This window comes from Oncorhynchus masou, unplaced genomic scaffold (assembly GCF_036934945.1).
Source record: "Oncorhynchus masou masou isolate Uvic2021 unplaced genomic scaffold, UVic_Omas_1.1 unplaced_scaffold_542, whole genome shotgun sequence".
Taxonomy (NCBI): domain Eukaryota; kingdom Metazoa; phylum Chordata; class Actinopteri; order Salmoniformes; family Salmonidae; genus Oncorhynchus; species Oncorhynchus masou.
The window spans coordinates 251,558-262,500 of NW_027011833.1; the positions used below are offsets into that span (position 1 = coordinate 251,558).

Below are 10,943 nucleotides of genomic sequence, written 5' to 3' on the forward strand. Positions count from 1 at the left end.
AGGGTTTAGTTATCAGGCTCTAACAGCAGGGACCAGGGTTTAGTTATCAGGCTCTAACAGCAGGGACCAGGGTTTAGTTATCAGGCTCTAACAGCAGGGACCAGGGTTTAGTTATCAGGCTCTAACAGAAGGGACCAGGGTTTAGTCATCAGGCTCTAACAGCAGGGACCAGGGTTTAGTCATCAGGCTCTAACAGCAGGGACCAGGGTTTAGTCATCAGGCTCTAACAGCAGGGACCAGGGTTTAGTTATCAGGCTCTAACAGTAGGGACCAGGGTTTAGTTATCAGGCTCTAACAGCAGGGACCAGGGTTCAGTTATCAGGCTCTAACAGCAGGGACCAGGGTTTAGTTATCAGGCTCTAACAGCAGGGACCAGGGTTTAGTTATCAGGCTCTAACAGCAGGGTTTAGTTATCAGGCTCTAACAGCAGGGACCAGGGTTTAGTTATCAGGCTCTAACAGCAGGGTTTAGTCATCAGGCTCTAACAGCAGGGACCAGGGTTTAGTTATCAGGCTCTAACAGCAGGGACCAGGGTTTAGTTATCAGGCTCTAACAGCAGGGTTTAGTTATCAGGCTCTAACAGCAGGGACCAGGGTTTAGTCATCAGGCTCTAACAGCAGGGACAAGGGTTTAGTTATCAGGCTCTAACAGAAGGGACCAGGGTTTAGTTACCAGGCTCTAACAGCAGGGACCAGGGTTTAGTTATCAGGCTCTAACAGCAGGGACCAGGGTTTAGTTATCAGGCTCTAACAGCAGGGTTTAGTCATCAGGCTCTAACAGCAGGGACCAGGGTTTAGTTATCAGGCTCTAACAGCAGGGACCAGGGTTTAGTTATCAGGCTCTAACAGCAGGGTTTAGTCATCAGGCTCTAACAGCAGGGACCAGGGTTTTATAGAACGGTTGCACGCACGCGCACACACACACACACACACACACACACACACACACACACACACACACACACACACACACACACACACACACACACACACACACACACACAGAGAGCGAGAGAGAGAGAGGACATATCATGTGTTTTCTCACCTATGAAGAGGTTCCACTCGGGATCTAGGTCAGCCTGGTTAGCCAGACAGCCTCTCATCACATTATGGCAGTAGTTATGACAGGGCTTCAGCCCAGGCAGGCCCCTGCAGTACGGACAGTACAGCATCTTAGTCAGGGCCCTGATGCAGGCGGGGGCCACATTCACCTTGGGGGAAAGAGAAACATGTTGGAGATAAATGACTTATGTTGCCTTGTCATGTCTACCAGGCTAGAGGATCACCTCTCACACAGTATCTGGGTTGAGGATAGTACCAGGCTAGAGGATCACCTCTCACACAGTATCTGGGTTGAGGATAGAACCAGGCTAGAGGATCACCTCTCACACAGTATCTGGGTTAAGGATAGAACCAGGCTAGAGGATCACCTCTCACACAGTATCTGGGTTAAGGATAGAACCAGGCTAGAGGATCACCTCTCACACAGTATCTGGGTTAAGGATAGTACCAGGCTAGAGGATCACCTCTCACACAGTATCTGGGTCAAGGATAGAACCAGGCTAGAGGATCACCTCTCACACAGTATCTGGGTCAAGGATAGAACCAGGCTAGAGGATCACCTCTCACACAGTATCTGGGTTAAGGATAGAACCAGGCTAGAGGATCACCTCTCACACAGTATCTGGGTTAAGGATAGTACCAGGCTAGAGGATCACCTCTCACACAGTATCTGGGTTAAGGATAGTACCAGGCTAGAGGATCACCTCTCATACAGTATCTGGGTTAAGGATAGAACCAGGCTAGAGGATCACCTCTCACACAGTATCTGGGTTAAGGATAGAACCAGGCTAGAGGATCACCTCTCACACAGTATCTGGGTTAAGGATAGTACCAGGCTAGAGGATCACCTCTCACACAGTATCTGGGTTAAGGATAGAACCAGGCTAGAGGATCACCTCTCACACAGTATCTGGGTCAAGGATAGTACCAGGCTAGAGGATCACCTCTCACACAGTATCTGGGTTAAGGATAGAACCAGGCTACAGGATCACCTCTCACACAGTATCTGGGTTAAGGATAGAACCAGGCTAGAGGATCACCTCTCACACAGTATCTGGGTTAAGGATAGAACCAGGCTAGAGGATCACCTCTCACACAGTATCTGGGTTAAGGATAGAACCAGGCTAGAGGATCACCTCTCACACAGTATCTGGGTTAAGGATAGAACCAGGCTAGAGGATCACCTCTCACACAGTATCTGGGTTAAGGATAGAACCAGGCTAGAGGATCACCTCTCACACAGTATCTGGGTTAAGGATAGTACCAGGCTAGAGGATCACCTCTCACACAGTATCTGGGTTAAGGATAGAACCAGGCTAGAGGATCACCTCTCATACAGTATCTGGGTTAAGGATAGTACTGAGGTCAGAGGGGAGAGGTCGTCATGGTGATGGGAAGTTCAGGGCCTGGGAGATGGGTTGAAGGCTAAGGTCAGATGAGAGAGGTAGTCATGGTGATGGGAAGTTCAGGGCCTGGGAGATGGGCTGAAGGCTGAGGTGAGAGGGGAGAGGTAGTCATGGTGACGGGAAGAGAAGGATCTGTGTGTGATGGGTCATTTAAAGGAAGCGTACAGAGGAGTCAGAAACCTCAGGCAACGGTTGTGATCTGTCCCAAATGGCACCCGATTCCCTACTTAGTGCACTATAGGGCCTATAGATCTCTGGTCAAAGGTAATGCACCATAAAGGCAATAGAGCACCATTGGGGAGGCGGTCATTGGGAGGACCAAGGGAGTGATTCAAACGGCCTCAGCCAGAACTGAGGAGGAGGGATATCCAAGCTGACAGAGTTGACTCCTCAGAGAAACTAGTTCCCTAACAACAATAACACATAACAGTAGCCAGACTCTCCCGCTCCACTGATCCTGCTGCAGACAGAGATACGAGACACAGACAACTCTATACAGTGGGGCAAAAAGTATTTAGTCAGCCACCAATTGTGCAAGTTCTTCAACTTAAAAAGGTGAGAGAGGCCTGTAATTTTCATCGTAGGTACACTTCAACTATGACAGACAAAATGAGAAAAATAATCCAGAAAATCACATTGTAGGATTTTTAATGAATTTATTTACAAATTATGGTGGAAAATAAGTATTTGGTCAATAACAAAAGTTTATCTCAATACTTTGTTATATACCCTTTTCTTGGCAATGACAGAGGTCAAACGTTTTCTGTAAGTCTTCACAAGGTTTTCACACACTGTTGCTGGTATTTTGGTCCATTCCTCCATGCAGATCTCCTCTAGAGTAGTGATGTTTTGGGGCTGTTGCTGGGCCACACGGACTTTCAACTCCCTCCAAAGATTTTCTATGGGGTTGAGATCTGGAGACTGGCTAGGCCACTCCAGGACCTTGAAATGCTTCTTACGAAGCCACTCCTTCGTTGCCCGGGCGGTGTGTTTGGGATCATTGTCATGCTGAAAGACCCAGCCACGTTTCATCTTCAATGCCCTTAATGATGGAAGGAGGCTTTCACTCAAAATCTCACAATACATGGCCCCATTCATTCTTTCCTTTACACGGATCAGTCGTCCTGGTCCCTTTGCAGAAAAACAGCCCCAAAGCATAATGTTTCCATCCCCATGCTTCACAGTAGGTATGGTGTTCTTTGGATGCAACTCAGCATTCTTTGTCCTCCAAACACGACGAGTTGAGTTTTTACCAAAAAGTTCTATTTTGGTTTCATCTGACCATATGACATTCTCCCAGTCTTCTTCTGGGTCATCCAAATGCGCTCTAGCAAACTGCAGACGGGCCTGGACATGTACTGGCTTAAGCAGGGGGACACGTCTGGCACTGCAAAATTTGAGTCCCTGGCGGCGTAGTGTGTTACTGATGGTAGGCTTTGTTACTTTGGTCCCAGCTCTCTGCAGGTCATTCACTAGGTTCCCCCGTGTGGTTGTGGGATTTTTGCTCACCGTTCTTGTGATCATTTTGACCCCACGGGGTGAGATCTTGCGTGGAGCCCCAGATCGAGGGAGATTATCAGTGGTCTTGTATGTCTTCCATTTCCTAATAATTGCACCCACAGTTGATTTCTTCAAACCAAGCTGCTTGCCTATTGCAGATTCAGTCTTCCCAGCCTGGTGCAGGTCTACAATTTTGTTTCTGGTGTCCTTTGACAGCTCTTTGGTCTTGGCCATAGTGGAGTTTGGAGTGTGACTGTTTGAGGTTGTGAGCAGGTGTCTTTTATACTGATAACAAGTTCAAACAGGTGCCGTTAATACAGGTAACGAGTGAAGGACAGAGGAGCCTCTTAAAGAAGAAGTTACAGGTCTGTGAAAGCCAGAAATCTTGCTTGTTTGTAGGTGACCAAAAAATTATGTTCCACCATAATTTGCAAATAAATTCATTAAAAATCCTACAATGTGATTTTCTGGATTTTTTTCCTCATTTTGTCTGTCATAATTGAAGTGTACCTATGATGAAAATTACAGGCCTCTCTCATATTTTTAAGTGGGAGAACTTGCACAATTGGTGGCTGACTAAATACTTTTTTGCCCCACTGTATATATATCTCAGAGAGAAACAGACTTCTGTGGAGTAGTTAGATAGAGAAACATACTTCTGTAGAGTAGTTAGAGAGAGAAATATACTTCTGTAGAGTAGTTAGAGAGAGAAACAGACTTCTGTAGAGTAGTTAGAGAGAGAAATATACTTCTGTAGAGTAGTTAGAGAGAGAAACAGACTTCTGTAGAGTAGTTAGAGAAACAGACTTCTGTCGAGTAGTTAGAGAGAGAAACATACTTCTGTAGAGTAGTTAGAGAGAGAAATAGACTTCTGTAGAGTAGTTAGAGAGAGAAACATACTTCTGTAGAGTAGTTAGAGAGAGAAACATACTTCTGTAGAGTAGTTAGAGAGAGAAACAGACTTCTGTAGAGTAGTTAGAGAGAGAAACATACTTCTGTAGAGTAGTTAGAGAGAGAAACAGACTTCTGTAGAGTAGTTAGAGAGAGAAATAGACTTCTGTAGAGTAGTTAGAGAGAGAAACAGACTTCTGTAGAGTAGTTAGAGAGAGAAATAGACTTCTGTAGAGTAGTTAGAGAGAGAAACAGACTTCTGTAGAGTAGTTAGAGAGAGAAACAGACTTCTGTAGAGTAGTTAGAGAGAGAAACAGACTTCTGTAGAGTAGTTAGAGAGAGAAACAGACTTCTGTAGAGTAGTTAGAGAGAGAAATAGACTTCTGTAGAGTAGTTAGAGAGAGAAACAGACTTCTGTAGAGTAGTTAGAGAGAAATAGACTTCTGTAGAGTAGTTAGAGAGAGAAACAGACTTCTGTAGAGTAGTTAGAGAGAGAAACAGACTTCTGTAGAGTAGTTAGAGAGAGAAACAGACTTCTGTAGAGTAGTTAGAGAGAGAAACCATAGCAACATCAGCTCCGACACATCATTTAGCTGCAGTCTTGTATCAGTTCTGTAGGTCTTCTGTTCCTCTTTGATTTTTAAAATCAGGTACCTTGTCTCGCTCCTCTCCACCCACCGCCCCTGGTTGAGTCAAGCTACGTGTGTGTGTGTGTGTGTGTTTGTGTGTGTGTGTGTGTGTGTGTGTGTGTGTGTGTGTGTGTGTGTGTGTGTGTGTGTGTGTGTGTGTGGTGTGTGTGCGTGTGTGTGTGTGTGTGTGGTGTGTGTGTGTGTGTGTGTGTGTGTGTGTGTGTGTGTGTGTGTGGTGTGTGGTGTGTGTGTGTGTGTGGTGTGTATTTGGTGTGCGTGTGTGTGTGGTGTGTGTGTGTGTGTGTGTGTGTGTGGTGTGTGTGTGTGTGGTGTGTATGTGTGTGTGTGTGTGTGTGGTGTGTATGTGGTGTGTGTGTGTGTGTTCAGAGTGTTAGCTTGGTGGTGCAGCAGTAGCAGCAGCTGGAGCGGAGCTGTTTTCAGAGAGGGGATCAAACACCTCCGCTCTGACACGTACACGGGTTTCAGTGACATCAGAGTGGCTCATGAAGGCTTTGAAGACAGCACGCTGCTGGTTTCATCACTAGATGTCTCAGCTCAGATCTGTGTGTGTGTGTGTGTGTGTGTGTGTGTGTGTGTGTGTGTGTGTGTGTGTGTGTGTGTGTGTGTGTGTGTGTGTGTGTGTGTGTGTGTGTGTGTGTGTGTGTGTGTGTGTGTGTGTGTGTGTGTGTGTGTGTGTGTGTGTGTGTGTGTGTGTGTGTGTGTGTGTGTGTGCGCGTGCATGCGTTTGTGTGTGGGTGTGTGTGTGCATACGTGCATGCGTTTGTGTGTCAGTGTGTGTGTGTGTGTTTGCGTGCGTGCTTGCATGCATGTGCGTGTGCGTGTGTGCGCACGTGTGTGTGTGTGTGTGTGTGTGTGTGTGTGTGTGTGTATAGTGCACTACTTTAGACCAGGGTCCTATAGAACCCTATTCCCTATATATAGTGCACTACTTTAGACCAGGGCCCTATAGAACCCTATTCACTATATATAGTGCACTACTTTAGACCAGAGCCCTATAGAACCCTATTCCCTATATATAGTGCACTACTTTAGACCAGGGCCCTATAGAACCCTATTCCCTATATAGTGCACTACTTTAGACCAGGGCCCTATAGAGCCCTATTCCCTATATATAGTGCACTACTTTAGACCAGGGCCCTATAGAGCCCTATTCCCTATATAGTGCACTACTTTAGACCAGGGCCAGTAGGTGTCTCATGAGATCCCGTCCAGAGCTCTGAGTACATAATCCCAGCCTGAAGGGGAGTCACTAACCAGGATCTGTCAGACTGGGTCAGTCTTCCCTCCTTAGATACTTCATTATAAATACATCCTGAATTAGAAATACATACTGAATTATACATTAGAGGGAAATATTTCCAGCTGACAACACAGCCTCTACAGCATCGTCTACTAATAAAGTCCAATAAATAAATCCCTTCACACCTCAACATGAGACATCTCTATATTCAGATATGCACCTCGGTTGGTTGAGTTACTAGAATATACACAATCACTAGCTGCCACTATAATACACAATAAAATCAGCCATTTCATGGTGACTGGGCCCAGGGTACATTATCAAAGGAACAATCAGGTTTTTCATGGTGACTGGGCCCAGAGTACATTATTAAATAAACAATCAGGTTTTTCATGGTGACTGGGCCCAGAGTACATTATCAAAGGAACAATCAGGTTTTTCATGGTGAGTGGGCCCAGAGTACATTATTACATAAACAATCAGGTGTTTCATGGTGAGTGGGCCCAGAGTACATTATTACATAAACAATCTGGTTTTTCATGGTGACTGGGCCCAGAGTACATTATTAAATAAACAATCAGGTTTTTCATGGTGACTGGGCCCAGAGTACATTATTACATAAACAATCAGGTTTTTCATGGTGACTGGGCCCAGAGCACATTATCAAAGGAACAATCAGGTTTTTCATGGTGACTGGGCCCAGAGTACATTATCAAAGGAACAATCAGGTTTTTCATGGTGAGTGGGCCCAGGGTACATTTATCAAAGGAACAATCAGGTTTTTCATGGTGACTGGGCCCAGAGTACATTATTAAATAAACAATCAGGTTTTTCATGGTGACTGGGCCCAGAGTACATTATTACATAAACAATCAGGTTGTTCATGGTGACTGGGCCCAGAGTACATTATTAAATAAACAATCAGGTTGTTCATGGTGACTGGGCCCAGAGTACATTATTAAATAAACAATCAGGTTTTTCATGGTGACTGGGCCCAGAGTACATTATTACATAAACAATCAGGTTTTTCATGGTGACTGGGCCCAGAGTACATTATCAAAGGAACAATCAGGTTTTTCATGGTGACTGGGCCCAGAGTACATTATTAAATAAACAAACAGGTTTTTCATGGTGACTGGGCCCAGAGTACATTATCAAAGGAACAATCAGGTTTTTCATGGTGAGTGGGCCCAGAGTACATTATTACATAAACAATCAGGTTTGTTATTGTGACTGGGCCCAGAGTACATTATTACATAAACAATCAGGTTGTTCATGGTGACTGGGCCCAGAGTACATTATCAAATAAACAATCAGGTTGTTCATGGTGACTGGGCCCAGAGTACATTATTACATAAACAATCAGGTTGTTCATGGTGACTGGGCCCAGAGTACATTATCAAATAAACAATCAGGTTGTTCATGGTGACTGGGCCCAGAGTACATTATTACATAAACAATCAGGTTTGTTATGGTGACTACTGAGTACAATACCACAAACACAGAACAACACAGCCAGCTAATACAGGCAGTATTGTACCTCTAAACATTTTTTACATTTGAGTAATTTATCAGACACTCTTTGTCACCTTCTGACCTGAGATCTTTTGTTATGCCTTTGTTTTAGTATGGTCAGGGTGTGAGTTGGGTGGGTTGTCTATGTTCCTTTTTCTAGGTTTTGGGATTGTGTTTATTATACATTTACACATTATTGAATTACATTTTATTTTTTACTAGTAAACCAACACATTCTGAACAATAGTTTTAAGCAATGTATGGGTAGTAAACATGCTACCTAACTGATCAACAATTATAGATACAAGCTAATAACAAGGTATATATGCTGTCTTATTGAACAAGCAACTAGAACTGGGCATCAGGATGGATATGGGCTGAGTATTCACTGTGTCCAAGGTGTTGTAGAACTGGGCATCTGGATGGATATGGGTTGAGTATTCACTGTGTCCAAGGTGTTGTAGAACTGGGCATCTGGATGGATATGGGCTGAGTATTCACTGTGTCCAAGGTGTTGTAGAACTGGGCATCTGGATGGATATGGGTTGAGTATTCACTGTGTCCAAGGTGTTGTAGAACTGGGCATCTGGATGGATATGGGCTGAGTATTCACTGTGTCCAAGGTGTTGTAGAACTGGGCATCTGGATGGATATGAGCTGAGTATTCACTGTGTCCAAGGTGTTGTAGAACTGGGCATCTGGATGGATATGGGCTGAGTATTCACTGTGTCCAAGGTGTTGTAGAACTGGGCATCTGGATGGATATGGGCTGAGTATTCACTGTGTCCAAGGTGTTGTAGAAATGGGCTCTGTACAAAGACTGGGCATCAGGATGGATATGGGCTGAGTATTCACTGTGTCCAAGGTGTTGTAGAACTGGGCATCAGGATGGATATGGGCTGAGTATTCACTGTGTCCAAGGTGTTGTAGAACTGGGCATCTGGATGGATATGGGCTGAGTATTCACTGTGTCCAAGGTGTTGTAGAAATGGGCATCAGGATGGATATGGGTTGAGTATTCACTGTGTCCAAGGTGTTGTAGAACTGGGCATCAGGATGGATGTGGGCTGAGTATTCACTGTGTCCAAGGTGTTGTAGAACTGGGCATCAAGATGGATGTGGGCTGAGTATTCACTGTGTCCAAGGTGTTGTAGAACTGGGCATCTGGATGGATGTGGGCTGCGTATTCACTGTGTCCAAGGTGTTGTAGAACTGGGCATCTGGATGGATATGGGCTGCGTATTCACTGTGTCCAAGGTGTTGTAGAACTGGGCATCAGGATGGATGTGGGCTGAGTATTCACTGTGTCCAAGGTGTTGTAGAACTGGGCATCTGGATGGATATGGGCTGAGTATTCACTGTGTCCAAGGTGTTGTAGAACTGGGCATCTGGATGGATATGGGCTGAGTATTCACTGTGTCCAAGGTGTTGTAGAACTGGGCATCTGGATGGATATGAGCTGAGTATTCACTGTGTCCAAGGTGTTGTAGAACTGGGCATCAGGATGGATATGGGCTGAGTATTCACTGTGTCCAAGGTGTTGTAGAACTGGGCATCAGGATGGATGTGGGCTGAGTATTCACTGTGTCCAAGGTGTTGTAGAACTGGGCATCTGGATGGATATGAGCTGAGTATTCACTGTGTCCAAGGTGTTGTAGAACTGGGCATCTGGATGGATATGGGTTGAGTATTCACTGTGTCCAAGGTGTTGTAGAACTGGGCATCTGGATGGATATGGGCTGAGTATTCACTGTGTCCAAGGTGTTGTAGAACTGGGCATCTGGATGGATATGGGCTGAGTATTCACTGTGTCCAAGGTGTTGTAGAACTGGGCATCTGGATGGATATGGGCTGAGTATTCACTGTGTCCAAGGTGTTGTAGAACTGGGCATCTGGATGGATATGAGCTGAGTATTCACTGTGTCCAAGGTGTTGTAGAACTGGGCTCTGTACAAAGACTGGGCATCTGGATGGATGTGGGTTGAGTATTCACTGTGTCCAAGGTGTTGTAGAACTGGGCATCTGGATGGATATGGGTTGAGTATTCACTGTGTCCAAGGTGTTGTAGAACTGGGCATCTGGATGGATATGGGTTGAGTATTCACTGTGTCCAAGGTGTTGTAGAACTGGGCATCTGGATGGATATGAGCTGAGTATTCACTGTGTCCAAGGTGTTGTAGAACTGGGCATCTGGATGGATATGGGTTGAGTATTCACTGTGTCCAAGGTGTTGTAGAACTGGGCATCTGGATGGATATGGGCTGAGTATTCACTGTGTCCAAGGTGTTGTAGAACTGGGCATCTGGATGGATATGGGCTGAGTATTCACTGTGTCCAAGGTGTTGTAGAACTGGGCATCTGGATGGATATGGGCTGAGTATTCACTGTGTCCAAGGTGTTGTAGAACTGGGCATCAGGATGGATGTGGGCTGAGTATTCACTGTGTCCAAGGTGTTGTAGAACTGGGCATCTGGATGGATATGGGCTGAGTATTCACTGTGTCCAAGGTGTTGTAGAACTGGGCATCAGGATGGATGTGGGCTGAGTATTCACTGTGTCCAAGGTGTTGTAGAACGGCATCTGGGTGGATATGGGCTGAGTATTCACTGTGTCCAAGGTGTTGTAGAACTGGGCATCTGGATGGATGTGGGTTGAGTATTCACTGTGTCCAAGGTGTTGT

At 45.3% G+C, this 10,943-nt stretch overlaps 1 protein-coding gene across 1 annotated transcript in view; it reads right to left on the reverse strand.

Annotated features, from left to right (window-relative positions):
* LOC135535998 (glypican-6-like) overlaps positions 1 to 10,943 on the reverse strand; it is a 174,713-nt gene that overhangs the window by 163,533 nt on the left and 237 nt on the right. Inside the window, exons 2-3 of the mRNA XM_064962394.1 lie at positions 10,817 to 10,899; positions 1,045 to 1,210 (exon numbers count right to left, since the gene is read on the reverse strand). Of these exons, the coding sequence (XP_064818466.1) occupies positions 1,045 to 1,210; positions 10,817 to 10,899 (249 nt within the window). The remainder of the gene's footprint in view (positions 1 to 1,044; positions 1,211 to 10,816; positions 10,900 to 10,943) is intronic.